This window comes from Perna viridis, chromosome 6 (genome assembly GCF_037379345.1).
Source record: "Perna viridis isolate PV_CMFRI_1.1 ecotype Kerala chromosome 6, ASM3737934v1, whole genome shotgun sequence".
NCBI classification, from domain to species: Eukaryota; Metazoa; Mollusca; class Bivalvia; order Mytilida; family Mytilidae; genus Perna; species Perna viridis.
In genome coordinates this window covers 25,875,019-25,892,618 of record NC_142450.1, presented here as the reverse complement: position 1 = coordinate 25,892,618, position 17,600 = coordinate 25,875,019, and the positions used below count along the sequence as shown (strand labels likewise).

The window sequence follows — 17,600 nt, the reverse complement described above, 5'->3', positions numbered from 1 at the left end:
AAACAATAATCAAGTATAATAGTAATTTTAACTACATTGTATAAACAAATAAATTCTTAATTTATCCCGGAGAATTTAGTCGTTTAATTATAATATTAATAAACTTACATAATTTGCTAAGCTCTGAAATGTTTTGAGTTTGTAAAAGACTTCTCATTTTCAATATATTGGGTCGTGTTCTATATTTCACTTTAAGGAAATTTGTCCTGCCATTCTGGAATGCAGGGCAAACAAATAAATAATGAAACTCGTCACCAATTTCATGAAAGTTACACAAATTGCAATTTATAATAAGACCACATACCAAAATCAAATTTATTTCTTAAAAGCATAAAAAAAAAAAGTGCAGAAAATGCGGACAGACTTTGGGCATTTCCACGTCCTATTGTGACGTGTCACAGGGACAAAAAGACAATCATGACAGACACTCTTACAGAACACTCTCCCATTGTCATGTAGTATGTAACTGAAAAGGATGTGTGGTTTATCTGGATAGACCTTCAATCACTTATTGTCAGAAATTATGGCAACATCAAACTAAAGAAATGGCATTATGGAACTTTCTTCAATACTGATCATGAATTTCTCTGAATTGTAAGAACTCAGAGATGATTTTACAAGGTCTACAAACAAACCGGAAATTGGCAGAATTGGAAGTAAATATACCGTAAAAAAAAAGAATCTTAACGGTAAAATCTGGATTTGAAATAGTGGAATTCCGCTAAAAAATGGAAAATTTCTGAAAACTGAAAATACTTCATAAATAATTAATGCACAAAGTAATTTCTGAATTAACATTACATCAAATCCACTTACTAATCATATATTTTAATGACTTTAGGACAGTATTGGAGTTGTAACAGCAGCTTGACTTCATTTTTATATCCATTGACTATTTCTTGATTGGCATCGTCCAGATTGACAACCTTAATGGCCTTTGTCCTTGGTTCTGACACAGAATCATGAACAAGGAAAACCTGTCAATGAAACAGTAAACATGAACCATAATAATAAGGGAAGTTTGTATATTGACAAATCTAAATTTGATGAAACATAAGGCATATTTAACAACTTGTTTCATACATGTAGCCAAGAAATCATGTTAAAAGTAATATGAAGATACACAAGGAAGGTGTTGCATGTACAAACAAGAGGCTCCCAGGAGCCTGAATAGCTCAACTGGTTAAAGTTTGTCTTTCAAGGACAATAAATTTAAAAAGGAGTTGTCCAATAATTTTGACTCAAGAAGACTTTGGTAGGACTTATCATAAGGATCATTTCAACAACTGGAAACTTCTTTCCATCTATTATAGTTCTCGAGATATTGGCTGAAAAATCATTTTTCATCTTTCAAGAGCAATTACTCTTACAAGGAGTTGCCTGACATCTTTGATCCCTGAAGACTTTTGAAGGCCTGATAATAAGGATCATTTCAGCAATTGAAAAAGTTTGGCTAAACCTGTATGCAATAAACTTCTGTCTGACCAATATGTTCTACTTTTAGTAACAGCAGCCATGTTTTTTCAACAGATCAAAAATCTCCTCATCAGTTCTATGCAGGATATCCCAAGGAACATTCATACCAAGTTTGGTTCCAATTGGTCAAGTAATGTCAGAGAAGATTTTTGAAAGAAATAACATTAAAAGTAGCAAAAAAAATGTTGAAAAAGGGCAATAACTCCAAAATGAATGAAAATCTGACCACAGATAGATCTCATTATGCTGAACACTTTAGTCAGAATTTGGTTAAACCTAATGGTTTTGGAGATATATGCATAAAAACTACTGTCTAACCCATATATTTTTAGTAATGGCAGCCATGTTTTTTGATGGATAAAAATTCTCAACATCAGTTCTATGCACAATACTCCAAGAAACATTCCTACCAAGTTTGATTCCAATTGGTCAAGTAGTGTCCGAGGAGAAGATGACAGATACCTAGTGATGGCAATAGCTCATGTGGCCTTCAGCCAGGAGATCATGAGCTAAAAAAGGTGACAGACTTTTAACATTTAGAAAGAAAATCCTATATTCTAGATCCACCTCTGATAAAAGAACCTGCTACGCATGTAGATTTATGACATAGGCAAAGTTCATGACAAGCATTCAATACATATACCATTTTCTGTATTTGAAAAATTTTAAATATTATTAAAAGCATGGTTTTTTTTCAGATTAAAATAATACCAACACAGAATTTATAATTTATATTATTTTATAAATATATTATTTATATTTTATTTACATTTTAAGTGTAAGGAAAATCCTATATCAGTATTGTAGAAAATGCCCCCCCCGCTCCCCTCTGAAAAAAAAAAGTTAAATACTTGGATTTACAATAATTCACAATATGTCAAAATTTACTGCAAACACATCTTCAACACAACTGAAGTTAATAACCAAGGACTCCTTTCTGCTGATATAAGACATTATGATTAGAACACACTGAAATTCTTTTGCCATCCTTATTTTACAGAAATACAAATTATACATTTGTAATAGGTACAACAGATACTGTATGTGTTGCTCTCTCACCTTACTTGAGCCACCTTTACCAATCATATCCAATATTGAATAAACATGGTTGTTCACTATTATAGTTTCTACATCCTTCCTGACCTAAAACAAAATAAAGATACTCTTTACTGACAAGAAAAAAAATGCTTTAAATATGCAATATAAATTTTCCCTCCCTTGGTAAGGATTTGTCTGTATCTACAAAAGAAGAAAATTGTTGTCTAGCATATTCACAAACATTTATAGTAGCTATCTATAAATCATTTTGATATCATGTATATCAAGTTAATATGATTTTAGGCTTTGCCTATATGGCACACAGCCCTTTGTTCTCAAAGAACTTCCTGCAAAACCTCATTGTTTATTAGCTGATGTCTTTACCAATGGATATATATGCAAGACTTCTTTATAAATTATGCCGTGAGTCTGTCAAACGTTCAAACAATCAATATGTCACTTCCAACAGAATGTTGACCCAGTCATGTGTTAAGAGTATAAATATATTTAAGACATTTGATCCCTAATACTAGCTTCCCAAACTTTCAAGGTTGCATAGAGATAAATGAAGCAGCATCTTGTCATTATTTATTTCTTATTCTAGAGAAGAATTTGCAACAATGTGGGTTAGTTTTATTTTCCTTTACAAACAGTGTTAATACTCAGCCTTATATTTATCTTGAAATATGGAAATAAAAGTTGTGTGAACAGGCCTTTCTTTTTTATTCAAGGAAATGACAGTCATAATGGTTAAATGTACATGTAAGATTTCTTACTTAGAAAAGAACTTGTAAACATTCTGACAAACAGTATATTAAGGATACTTACACTAGGTGTACAAGGAGCTGGCATAGCACTATTTATACTGGGTGTGGCCTGGACTGGTAAACTAGAAGACACATTATACCTTAAATAAGAAAAAAATCATACAACAAACAAGGGTAAATTGCATATCAGAAGTAAACATAGAGGAAAATAAGAAACAGAACAGTAAAAGTCAAAATCAAAAAAACCAGAATTCAATTCTAAAACAGAAGAAAATCTTGACTGATACAAACAATTACACTATGTTTTTTTTTAATTCTTTCTATCTAACACTTGTATTGGGTATAAATCTCATTTGTGAATGAAGACCATGTCAAATGCGTGGCCGTTTACTTATAACAAATATTTATGCAAAACAAAATATCCCCTTTGCCTTTCAATAAAGTGTTATCTTGTAAAGAAGCAAAACCCAAAGAAGAGTACCTTACCACTTTTAAAATTTCTTGTATTTACTTATAAAATGACATTCATTATAAAATAAATTTGAAATTCCTCAAAAATTCAAAGAACTTCACATTGTATACCTGTTATGGTGTACCATTAAACATAAATATTTTGCTTATACTTCATGGCAACAGTATATGTAAACAAGAGGCTCCCAAGGGCCTGAATCACTCACCTGGTTGAATTTTGCCTTTCAAATGCAATAAATTTAACAAGCAGTTGTCCGACAATTTTGACTCAAGAAGTCTTTGATAGGACTTATCATAAGGATCATTTCAACAATTGAAAGTTTAATTTATCATAGTTTTCAAGATATTGACTGAAAACGGTAAAAAAAACACAAAAAAAAACCGTCATTTTTCCCCTTTCAAGGGCAATAGCTCCTACAAAAAGTGGACAACTTTTATAACTGAAGACTTTTGTAGTCCTAATAATAAGGATCATTTCAGCTATTGATAGAATTCAGCTAAACCTAACAGTTTTGGAGATATATGCAAAAAACTACTGTCTGACCCACATGTTCTATTTTTAGAAATGGCAGCCATGTTTTTCAACAAATCAAAAATCCCCACATCTGTTCTATGCAGGATACCCCAAAAAACAGTCATACCAAGTTTGGTTCTAATTAGTCAAGTAGTTTCAGAGGAGAAGAGTTTTGTTTAACTGTTAATGACGACAATGGATGAAGATGGCGACGGACACCAAGTGATGGCAATAGGGAAAAAGATTTGCAATCATATACAAAACACAACCCATGTAGTCATAATTTTTCTCACTTACATAACTTGTTTACTAGGGGTTGGCTGTACAGCCATGACTTCATTTGGTGAAGGCCTCACTGCTAAAGGTTTCCTAGGTGTAGGATCTATCTTCGGTTCAACCAGTGGTTTAACACTAGGGACATCGAAGTTTTCCTTGGAAGCTGGATCAATTGGTCCCATAAGTATCTGTGGTCCCTTGTTGGGCTGTAGGAGGGATAGATTTTGTGTTTTTGTCCGTTCTTTAGTTTCCTGAATTCCGGACACCTCACATGTCAGTCTGGATGACATATTGGTATCCATCATGGACTGGTATCCACTGCTCATTGATACAAATGTGGCTAGAAAAATTAATTAAATTCAGTTTATAGACTACTAGTAGCTTGATAGACTGCTGTTTATCATCCACTAATATTTCTGGACAAGAACATCTGATTAGTCAAATAAAGCTTGTTGGAAGAAGCACAGAAGCAACAGCCTGCCGGGAAGGCATGAGAGTTAATTTGACATGGAATGATAACTGTAAAATGAAAGCAAAGTATCTTGACAAATAAATTGTTTTGCAGTTTGCCTCAGGCATACAAGAAAATATATCTTCATGAAGTGAATTTGAAATAGAATTTTGATGAAAAGAACAAATATAACCTTTTCAACACCTACAACCGCATGTATACAATTTTTACTTTTTTTGTCTCACTGACCTACATGTATATATATATAAAAAAAAATATTTTTTGGTTCCTTTCAATTTTATAGAACCCCGTGAAAATTAAAGTATAAAATACTATAAAAAGATACTAACAGCTAGCCTGTGGCTCTAATGGAGCAAATCCATCCATAGTGTCATTCAGACAGTCCTCTTCAGCTTCTTCTGTCCTCAAGGGAGGTAAATTTAACTTCCTTACTCTCTGCGGTAAACCAATCCCTTTTCTAATAAAGTACAAAATATTCATCTCTATAATTATATAAGTAGCACAAACATTCCTTAAATTCCAACTTAAATATATTTATAAAAATAATAAGGTAAATGCAGTAAACAGAATTTAGAAAATCATTAATAAAATCAAACTGGTCATTAGATTGTGTCATGAAGTTTAAGTTCCAAAGAAATTAAATTTCAAATTTGACACGTTCAGTGTTAATAGAAATATTATTCATAATTGATTAAATAATTTCTCATGGGAGCTTTTGTCAGGGGCTTTGTTTAGGGGGCTTTTGTCATGATCCCCATTATACTGAATGATTTGAGAAGAAATTTCACCCTACATGTACATGATAAATCATCCCAATCTAAATTTGTGAACATTTGTGCTCTTGTAACAAACAGACATACTGTATCCAATGTGCATTTCCAAGATTCCTCATTTCAGGCGTACTGTTATATGTTCTCATGGCAGGTCTACATGAGCTGGACCGGACAGACACAAACTTCTCTTTATCAGCCTCTAACATGATTGGGGCTGTTTCCATATCATCAGGACCACATTTGTTTATTTCCTCTGTAGTAATCCTTGGTACGGTATCTGCACTTACTCTGGGGTCTAGTCTTAAAAACAGAACATCTCTTATGACAATCCTGCACTTAAAAACTGCAACTGTTTTTTTTTTTAGCCTTCAGGACGGGTTGATAAAATAAACAAAGGAGATTTACCGTCACTATCAGTGACAGAAAATCTAAAAAAAAATAAATAAATAAAAACACCTGTTATTTTACTCCAGAAGAGAAAGGACTTAACGAGGTAGACCTAGGGAAAGATACATAACTCTTAAATTAAAAGAGATAAATTGTATCATATTCAATTTCACCAAAGCCTTTCAAGCTTTCATTTGAAACAGAATGAAATATATCCAAGTAACTTTGATGATTACATAAGGTTGATGTAAAATTCTGAATACAGACCTGTTTACCCCATATCAGTAGCCCCGTGCAGGTCCGGATGTTAAAAGAATAGGCCTGCAGCAGCGCTAAGCTTGTCGTATAAGGTGACTAAATAGTGCTCAGAAACCTAGCCGGGGGCTAGGCGCTCCGCCCACAGAGCAACTGGGATGTGTACCCCTGGCGTGTTACATGCTGGGGTTGTCAGGCTATAATACGGAAAACCTGACCGCAAATCATAGTGGTGCACCGTGTTGGGAAAGATGCCACGTTCCTCGCACGTTAAAAACCCTGCTGTGGTATTCGATAGGAGTAGAAACTTTTGCGCTCCGCCACAGGAGGCTAAATTGCCCGACCTTACCCATCCCTCCCTTTTTCTAGTGGCAATCAAAATTTGTCCACCCTACTGTCCTTGTGTCCCATTTCATCATCATTTCATGTTCATTTTATCATCTATTTCATGTTCATCGTCTGAATATAGCTGAAATATTGCTGCTCGGACATTAAACCCCAACAATCAATCAATCTATCAACCCCAAATCAGTGACCCCATAGTTTTGCCATGTTCTCAGTAGTTTTTGAAATTTTCATATATTCCGACAAAAAGGGCACCTTTATGTATATAATGCACTTGTTTTCTTCACTTAATTTAATATAGGCCTTTTATGTTTAAAAAATAATTGTTCTGTTCAGGCATCCCTGCTGTACTTATCTTCTAAGACGAAATCTATATTTTCATAGCAAAACCTGTTAAAACATAAAACAAACGTCCTTTCAGAGTCCCTTCTACGATGGCCCTACACAACGGAAAGCTTTCTTATAAGAATCGCGGTACTTTTGCAATCCAGATTTACTTTTCTTCTCTGTAGAAACATTGTTATTATTTGTATCACAATCCCAAGCCATGCTTCCTTTTCTGATCAAGTCTTCTAAGCACTTGACACTATAACAATTAACCATTTCATTCAAGCGCTCTATAGACCTTGTTTAAATCTAAGATTTAATGAAGAAACAAATCTATGTTTTCAACATCGGGGAACCGTAGTTTGAACAGTACAAATCATAAATCGTATTTTTTGGCCAATTTTCGTAGAAATTACTGCGAAATTGTAAATGTAAACACCTCTGTGAATACAAACATTCCAATGTTTTGTAAGAGATGTGTCCATTACCTTATGTCTACTTCATTAATTCATAACCAAATTAAAACAAATACATGTTCTACACCATGCCTTGAATGTAAAATTATGTTAATTTTCTGATGCATCAACAAAGTAACACCATGAAAAATCTGTATGACTGGTCTTCATTTATTCTTTAAAATAAGCATATAGAGAACTAACTGAAATATTAACAAAGTAACAGGACCAGAAACAATTTTTTTAAGATAATTTACTCAGTATTATTCAGATTTAAAATTTGTGACAAAAAAAATCATAATGTAACACAGGAAAATACACTGGTATTTCTACCATTTATAGGAAAAATGTTAAATGGCTTACGTATGATGATATTGAGTTATAATATATACCTCTGTTGCAGTAAGCTTGATGTATTTCCAGAGTCTGAAGCAACCATTGGACTTTGAAGTGAACTTGAGCCTGTATTGCAAAGTAAAAAAAATGTGAACTTAATATCAGTTCCTGTCTTGAATATACTCAATGTCAGTTAAAGCCCATTATTAATTTAGTAATTTTTTTAACCCTTCTATTCTAGAGTCAGTGTTGTCCATCTTGTTTTTTTTTGTTATGTGCTTTTCTTTTTTAAAAATCCAAAACATCAGTATCTACAGTACATATGCTTAAATGAAAAAAAACTCCAAATTTCTTACAAGAAATCATAATTTTTTCCAAGCACTGACTGTTGACAAATACTAATTGATGCATTTTTATCATGTCCTGTTGATAAACAGGTAATTTCTCAGGAATTTGAAAATTAACAAATATTTAGTAGCAACAATAATCTTCAAAAAAAATTTAGTGTTAAATTATGTTTTTGGTCATATTACCATAAACCAAAAATCGTTTCGGTGACATAATCAGAACTTTTTTGACCATATAAATATTGTGTAGCTGGATTACAATGAATTCATGAAATCACAATGCATGAGATCACCATCTAACCATGTAACATTGACAACACTTTAAATTGGTAAAAAAAGACATACTAAGTTTTCTTTGTCTTGGAGATAATAGCACAGTTTCACCAGCTTCTAATTTCTTCACGGCTTGTTCGATCAAAGCAGGAGGCTCTGCTTTCAACATTTTGGCTTTCATTAAAATTCTACTGGCTTTATTTGTATTTCCTGTGAAAATATTAATCAATTCTAAATTTTAAATCTAAATTGGCAATGTTGCATTATGTTTTATAAACGATCTAAACATGAAAGTTGTGATTGATGGCTCACTTTGAAAAAAACAAAATCCTTGGCAAACAGGAAGTTGTCAAATTTTTACAAAAATGAATCCCTCTATATAGCATACCTACATAAAGTGTTAAAATTTCAATCCACTGTGATAAGTAGTTGCTAAAAAACTTCAACGAAAATGTGTTACAGAGACACGGAAACACAGACACATGGAAGCATTAAGATTACTTAAATGGCATTCAAGTTTACTTTACATTTTGAAGTTTTTGATCTCTGTACCCTGATAATGATCAAACTTTGATGAACATGACCTTTAGACAACAAACCTTCTCTAGCTTCCAGTTCAGCTGATGCCACGTGTACAATGGCAAACTTTCTAACCATATTCCTGGCTTCTGTCAATATCTGTATAGCATCCTCTGGTAAATGTTCACTAGAAAATTACATAATTAAAAATACTATATCAAATGAATAACCAAAGCAAAGTTTCTAAACTGCATTAGATACCTTTGCTCTTCCAACCATTTAATAAAAACCCCAAACTTAACACTGTCAAAATATCTACAAATAGTTTTTCTACTTTAATCAAAATGTCATATTTTAGTTTAAATATAAAGCATTGTCTTGTTTTATGGGCAATGGGAAAAATTAAAAAATGAAAGGAATTATCCCTTAATAAGAAAAACACTGCAAAAAACATTATTTATAACCTTTAAAATACCAGGACCTTATCTAGAGGGAGAAATGAGCAAAACTTTTCTTGTTTATGTTCACTTCTCCCATTTGTCCTTGACAATGAGAAGTTTTTGTAATAGATTAAATAGACAAAATGTCAATATTGTTACTTTTGCAGAATTTACTAAAACTTCTCCTTGCTATTGATGTTTAGATTAGGCCTTGAAGTACCAGTATTTCTTACATCTCAACACAAAGACAGTAATATACAGTAAATACTAAATTCTATATGTAGAGTATCATAAAGATTGCAATTACATTAACTTCCCTGCAATAAGATTGTGAAAGAACTACCTTTTTACTTCAGCAAAATTTACAAATAAGTAAGCATAAGCCTGATTTTCCTTGTTATCCTTTCCATTAATAGCCTGAAATAAAAAAAAAATGAATTCACTGTGTGATTACCTTGAAGTATTTACTTTAGAAATACAAGACTTTCTGATAGAGTAAAACACTGGAGAAATGGTATAATGACTGGTATACATAATCTAATTTCATCTAACTTCAACATAAGGTACTAAACTGTGCAAATTTGTTATGCGTACTAAAAAACTACATTTGTATTTGTCATTTAAAGTCTGCCTCACCAATAAAGAATCATGCAAATAAAGAAAAAGGAGATGAGTCCAGAACTTTTGTCAACTTTTTTCACAAGCTTAAATCCTTCAAAAAGCAACAATTATGGTAAAAACAGTTATAACAGTTGTATCATAGGTTGGAAAAATAATGATTTAAATAAAAAAATATCAATTTCATTTTATTGATCAATATTTTTTTTGTCATTTTCATCACTAAAAATTTACCAATGCATGACTTTCTGCATTATTTTTATATATATTCTGTATTAAGAGTTTTAATTATTTATTCATGATTACCACACTGAATGAAGTGTGACCATGAGTGATTAAAGGTTACATGTACTTACCCTGAAAGACTTCTCATATAGGTCAGACAGGAAGTTATGTGCTTGAAACCTGTCACAGAAATTGATATTCTGCCTCATATAGTTAGTGAATTCTAGCCAATCCTCAGGTTTGTTTCCTAGACCTTTTATTTTCCTCATCCATGTTTGGTGATCTGAAATAGATGGCAGAAAATATACAACTGTAAAAAATTGAGTATTGTAAACTAATAAACATATTAATTTTTAGTGGTTGCCAAGGGAACATGTTCACGGTTCCAAAGAATGACTTGTATTGTATATTTTAAAGAATCAATTTCTGTGGATACACTGTTATTCATGGTTTTCTGTTCACTGTGAAAATCGGGAAAATAAGTAAAACCACAAAAATTTTATGTTAACAGTAAGTTACTATACCAGCTCAAAAAGTTTGTTTGTTTGTTTGTTGGGCTTTAACGTCCTAGCAGCAATATTTCAGCTATATTCAGACGATGAACATGAAATTGATGATAAAATGAACATGAAATGATGATGAAATGAAAAAGGGATGGGACACAAGGACAATGGGGTCGACAAATTTTGATTGCCACTTGAAATAGGGAGAGGTGGGTAGGGTCGGGCAATTTAGCCTCCTGTGGCGGAGCCCTATAGTTCCTACTCAGGGAGAATACCACAGTAGGGTTCTTTAACGTGCGAGGAAGTGGCATATTTCCCAACACGGTGCACCACTATGGTTTGTGGTAAGGCTTTCTGTATTATTGCCTGACAACCCCAGCATGTAACACACTAGGGGTACCCCATTCCACCACCTGGGGCACACATCCCAGTTGCTCTGTGGGCAGAGCACCCTAGCCCCTGGCTACGGTTCTGAGCACTATTTAGTTGCCTTTTACGACAAGCTTAGCACTGCTGCAGGCCTATTCTTTTAACATCCGGACCTGCACGGGGACAAGCTCAAAAAGTTATTTGCAGATAATATACTTGGGTGTCATTTGTATTACAATCCAAATTGTGTTCCAGAATCTTATTTTGAATAAGGTGATGCAAAATCAAGAATTCTTCAATTTTAAATCATAATAAAATGAAACACAATGTTGTAAATTGCACAATCTTTAAATTTTTTAAAACCATACCATTATAAGTTGTTTACAAAATTCCAATGACATTATATTGTACATATTAAATGTTTTTATTGACAAACCTGTAACTTCACTTGTATCTTCTTTCTTAATTCTGTGAAGTTTGTTCTTGATAGTTGACAAAGAGGCCATTGTCCTGTTAAAAATAAGACATGTAATCAGTGAAAATGAAATACTGCAGAACCAACAGACATTTCTGGTAAAATGTCTTCAGTTCTGTAAAAAAAATGTTATTTTTTCCATGTAGTTGCCCAAATAAAAGTTCAAAAATATGAGATATGGTCTGGTAATTTCTAAATAAATTCCCCATAAACTGTGTAATTTATAAATGTACATGATAAGTGATTGTGTATATATGCATATTAAACTGGTTCATAACTAAATCATCCACTCATGAAAAAGGCATTTCCCATACCTTAACCTTGTGAATTTGGCAACTGTTCAGTATCTATGTCAGTGTCATTAAACGCAAGTAAGCTTTAGTGTTTCATTAACATTATAAATTTCTGTTGGACAAATTCAGTGATTATTGACACAATGAATATTTAAACATGTCAAAAACTCTCAATCACTGTCATTGGGTAATTAGGAAATTACTTTACCACTTTGATTTTATCATGGTAAAATGGATATCTGGTGAATTTTAATCAATTTCACAAAAAATACTTTGACAATTAGTTCACTTACATTGGCAATCTTCATAAAAAAATAGTTTTATAATTTTACTTGTACTAGATCATGGTTATTAAGAACATGCTTCACCAATATTTTATGATAATATTTTTAATCATATTTCTAAAACGACCAGTTATGATGAAGGCAAAGTGCACTGCAATTCTTAAAGGAATTCTATATCATTATATATGTATATGTTTTGGTTGTAATTTTATTTATCAATAAAAGAATAGATAATAAAATCTACTTGTTACTCAAAAAAAAGATGGTACACCTAGAAACAGATATGTACTATTTGGTAGAGATTCTTCATACTTTGTAAAAAAACGATTCCAAATCATCTTTCAATTATACCAAAGATGTTTTAGAAATGCTTGATTTTTTTTATTGACAACAAATTTGTGCAGTGTGGTGGACAGGTTTTACAACAAACGATCAGCATTCTAATGAGAACAATTTGTGCTCCTCAATTCGCTGACTTATTCTTTCACTAAAATGAGGCTGACCTTATAAGTGATCTAAGGAAGGAACATCATTTAACCAGGTCCTTTGATCTCAGTTTCCACTATACAGATGACATATTTTCGTTAAACAATCCTAGTTTCAGGGATTTTATACATCACATCTACCCAAAAGAACTTGAGATAAAGAATACAACAGACACTGTGAAATCACCTCATATCTTGACCTATACTTAACATTGATGGTAAATGAAAACTATTGACCAAACTATACGACAAACACAATGACTTTTCATTCTGTACTGTCAACTTTCCTTTCATCTTTGACAACATCCCTTCAGTGCCTGCATATGGAGTTTTCACATCACAACTCATACTTTATGCCAGAGCTTTCCATAACTATGCAGACTTTTTGTACCATTCTAGACTTTCAAAATGAGGCTTCTGGAACAGTGTTATGTTGCCATAAGATTTAAGTCATAGGACAAGCATGCCGTGGCATTGTATTTTTTAATGAATATCAACATACCCTTAAATTGTTGTACCGATTTTACAACTCTGCTGTGAGATATAAAGAACTAAGATCAATGGTGATGATTATGGAGGATGACAATATGAGAAACCTGACTTTGAAAGAACCTGCTAGCTTTAGATGGTTATCTCTTGATGCAACAGTCACTGGAGTCTTGGATGTTTATCCAGCTTAAGTGAAAGCTTTAGAACATGCTGCTGCAAACAAGAATAACACAGAGGCCAAGAGACTCTTTAATAGGGTTAAGTCTGAGTCATTTTTATTAACATCAGCCTTTTTAAAGGATGTGCTGCCAGTTGTAACGAAATTGTCTAAAGTTTTTCAGCGTGACACAATAGATGTATCTATGGCAAGCCAAAGTGGATGAAAATGAGTGTTTTCTAATATTAAAAATGATTCTTTAATATTACGAATTTTATTTCTTATATTACAAAACCTTATTTTAATATTAAAAAGCCATTTTTTTATTTTAAAAATTCAATTGAATTTCTATTATTAAAAAATGATTTTTTAATATAACAAATTGATTTTCTAATATTAGAAAATGGATTCGTTGTATTCAATTACACTTTTTTAATATTTGAAAATCCTTTGTAATACATGTATTAAAAATGTGACTAATATTGCAATATTGCAATGTGATTTTTTAATATTAGAAATTCGTTTTCTAATACATGTATTACAAATTAATTTTCTAATATTACAAATTCATTTTCTAATGTTACTAAATGTTTGTACTTTGTAATATTACTAAATCAGGAATTTGAAATACAATGTACTAGAAAATCAATTTTTTAATATTACAAAATGAATTTCCAATATTAAAAAATATTTTCTAATATTAAAAAAATGATTTTGTAATATCAAAAAAATATTTTCTAATATTACAAAATATTGATTTTTGTCCACTTTGGCCTACCATATGTATCTGTTGTCAGTGCAATGGTTACATCTACTATAGAAAAACAGAATCAACTGAAGTGTAAGAATGGCATAGAACTTGAATCGACGTACAATTTGATATCAGAAAGTGGAACTTTTAGACAGGTAAAATTGCTTCATATGCAAACATTACGCATGCAATTTCAGAACAATGCAGTTGAGTATTTGGAAAAGTTAGTTGACAACCTCCAAGATCGTTTTGAAGATAAATCAATGAAGACACTTTAGCTTATCAACAAAATCTTGAATCCAAACTGCTTCCCTCAAGACACATCCTCTACGCTTGTTTATGGAGAGAAACCTTTAAATGTGTTGTGCAATATACATTGTACATGGATCAGAGACATTTGTTGGTGAAAAAAGTTTGATACTATTATTGACAACTCAGGTATGAAAGATGATTATGACCAATTAAAAATAGTGCTGAAGACATATCTGCACCATGAGAACCGAGTTGCTCAATGTGTCATAGTTTTCTTTTCCTTTTCGTCTACCCTGGACTTAACTTTTTATAAGCAGCTGGGCAAATGTTTTCTAGAAAAGCAGAAGATGATTACTCTACCGATGTACCAGGTCCATGCACCCAGTTTTTAGTAGAGTCTGAGTTGCTCATTTACTTTTGTTGCTTTGTATTATTTTGGATATGTTCTTTGTTGTGCGTGTCTGTTGTCCATGTCTGGCCTTCGCCACTGGATTACTTTTTTTTTTCGCTTTAATCTTGGTTCTCTTGATTACTCCTAGTCACTATAATGATTTGTTATTGCTGAATATACCTTCAGGTTTAACACTACATCTGCTACATTATGTTGACCATGCAGAGATTTGGTACATCAGTAATCAATAGAAGTATTGCCAGAGTTCTGTCACTCCACTCTTATTTTTAGAAATCAGATTTTTAAAAATATATTTGTATTTGTATAAGGAAAATGTAAAACAGTAACCTTTTCCCATTGATGTAATAAAGTGTGCACTGTAAGAAAAGTAAGAATAGTTAAGTAAGTTCAAGAGTGTGAAAATGTCTGGAGGGAAATGGGTGGACAAAACATTAAGAAAACTAATTAACAAAGATTTAAAGTTAATAGTCCGATGAACAGCTAAACTCTACCAGATCTATGCAACTTATGTATATATTTCTGTGGGTCTGTCCCACCTATAGTACTCCAGCAATGCTAGAGGTTGACTTGTTTGGCAAGCTATTTTCTGACTTGGTGCCATCCTAACCTCTAGCATCTAACATGTTAAATGCCACCGCAAATGTCAATTAGCTAAACATGTGTTTTAAAATACTTTATGTCTTTTATTTACACAAAAGAATTTTTACCTACTGGAAATCGTACAATAAAAATCCTAAACATTTGTTAAATACCAGGAAAACATTTGTAATGAAGACAGTTGTCAAAATGACCAGCAATTTTGAATTAGGTCACTAATTTTACGGAATACAATATATTTTTGACAAAACGAACTTAAAGTTGGTAAAGGCAATTTGTTGGTTAATTTGATATGTTGGCTTCGTAAATTTTAAAATCCGTAATTTTATCAACCGGAATTACACACTCAAAAGCTAAAAACCAAATATAAAGTTCATTTTAACTGCCTTTACAAAGGATTTCCAGGATTGCTGGATATTCTCATCAGGTGGGTCATTGTTTTTCTTTAGTCAAGTCACCTTCTCCCGTGTAATGGTAAAGAAACTGTATAAAACGTTTTAAATGGACAATAGTTCACTACAATTCTGCCGGTTTCAAGAAACGGCAGAACGAGCATTATGCAATATGGCGCTCAGAAGTACATTTTGTAAGAAGTGGAGGAATGGAATTCCAACCTCTTACGTTGTAGGAGTACACCTACATTTGTATAGGAGTCTGGATTGATATTCAAAGTGATTAGGCAATCAGTGTTATACAGTGTTATGCACATCATCGTCATGTACATGGGTCAGAGAGTAGATCTTCCTGTTTGTAAAATAAGAAGCAATTCTTGCCAATCTGTTCTCAAAATTTTATCCCAGAATGATAATTGTTGTATGATAGCTCATTTTTTTGGAGCAAAATATCAGCAATCTGTTAGACATTTTTTTTCTAAAATATTGGGCATAAACTTGTTTTACAGCAGAGGACAAAAAAAAATCCAAACCTAAACTGATTATATGTACCTGTATAGAACTAAAAAGTACTCACATTTTTAAATAAACAAATTTGGAGCAAAACATAATATCATGAGCAAATCAAACAAACTACTGGTCAAGGAGTAGATCTCACCCCGAAGTTATTCTCGCCAACCAATTTTTTGTCCTCTCCTGCGAAACAAGTTCATGCCCAAAATTTCAGACAAAACATCTAACAGTTTACTGATATTTTTCTTTCAAAAATGAGCTACATATGTATCATACAACGATTTTCGTTGAGAAATAAAATTTTGGTGAGCCGATTGGCGAGAACTGCTTCTGCCTTGAAAATGGGGAGAGTAACCTGTACCAAATTCCCAGTACACAAATCACTACATCGCCGATTTTTCTATCATTATTCAGAATTTTATACTGAAACTTGGTCCTAAAGTTCTGAATGATGTTTTCAAATTCAGTTGATTTTATGTTCTTAAAAGTGCCGAAATGTGTAACAGGAAGTTACCGTACCAAACTAATAATTAATCATATCTCCCTTTCAAGTTCAATTTTGCATTTTTCAGAAAACATTCAGAGGTCAAAAACTTCGCTTTAAGACTGAATAGCGTTTTGAAAGATTTGATATTATTGATTTAAAAATGAAATGTCAGAGTTAGAATTCCATATCGTACTGCACAAATCCCTGTATCGGCAAATAATATATAAAGAATGAAATAGAGTCTCATCAATAGAATCTATGATTTTAATTTATCACCCTGGAATATTTTAATAATATTATGGTGTTCTTAAGTGAAATACAAAATAAAATAGTACAAATAACAAAAATACTGGACTTTGATTTTGGGTACAGGAATTTTGGGTTACACATTTCAGTACTTTTTAAAACTTGACAATTGAATAAAAATCAACTTTTCCATAAACAAAACAATTTAAAAAACATTGTTCTAGCCTGGCCATTATAAAATTTTGTAAAAGTGTACAAATGATCAGCTGGAAATATCGCGGTATAATGAAGAAATCTGCAAAAAGGTATTTGGGTAAGGGGAAAAGTTGGTACAGGTTACACATTTCGGTATATAATTTACCGAGAATATTGCTTCGGTATCGAAATCTGACCAGTAACGGTTCAGTTTTGTTTTCATATGACGAGTCATAAAAACTAGCATTAAATATGGCGCTTTTCTGATATAATATAAACTGTTTGCTCTCAAAATTTCATACTTAATTGTAGATATCAGCCCTTTTCATTCATTTAAAATTGTTTGTATTTTCCCTGCATTTCGAAGAAGTGTACCACAAATTTTG

The 17,600-nt window shown here is 32.2% G+C and overlaps 1 protein-coding gene across 1 annotated transcript in view; it reads right to left on the bottom strand.

The window, feature by feature from the left end:
• The window catches only part of LOC148614255 (dual specificity protein kinase TTK-like), a 26,560-nt gene extending 8,960 nt beyond the window's left edge, over positions 1–17,600 (bottom strand). The window contains exons 1-13 of the mRNA XM_088588247.1: positions 17,517–17,600; positions 11,623–11,696; positions 10,446–10,597; positions 9,815–9,888; positions 9,112–9,218; positions 8,585–8,722; positions 7,949–8,018; positions 5,875–6,087; positions 5,344–5,471; positions 4,564–4,882; positions 3,343–3,421; positions 2,536–2,619; positions 817–977 (exon numbers count right to left, since the gene is read on the bottom strand). Of these exons, the coding sequence (XP_088444373.1) occupies positions 817–977; positions 2,536–2,619; positions 3,343–3,421; positions 4,564–4,882; positions 5,344–5,471; positions 5,875–6,087; positions 7,949–8,018; positions 8,585–8,722; positions 9,112–9,218; positions 9,815–9,888; positions 10,446–10,597; positions 11,623–11,692 (1,595 nt within the window). The 5' untranslated portion in view covers positions 11,693–11,696; positions 17,517–17,600. The remainder of the gene's footprint in view (positions 1–816; positions 978–2,535; positions 2,620–3,342; positions 3,422–4,563; positions 4,883–5,343; positions 5,472–5,874; positions 6,088–7,948; positions 8,019–8,584; positions 8,723–9,111; positions 9,219–9,814; positions 9,889–10,445; positions 10,598–11,622; positions 11,697–17,516) is intronic.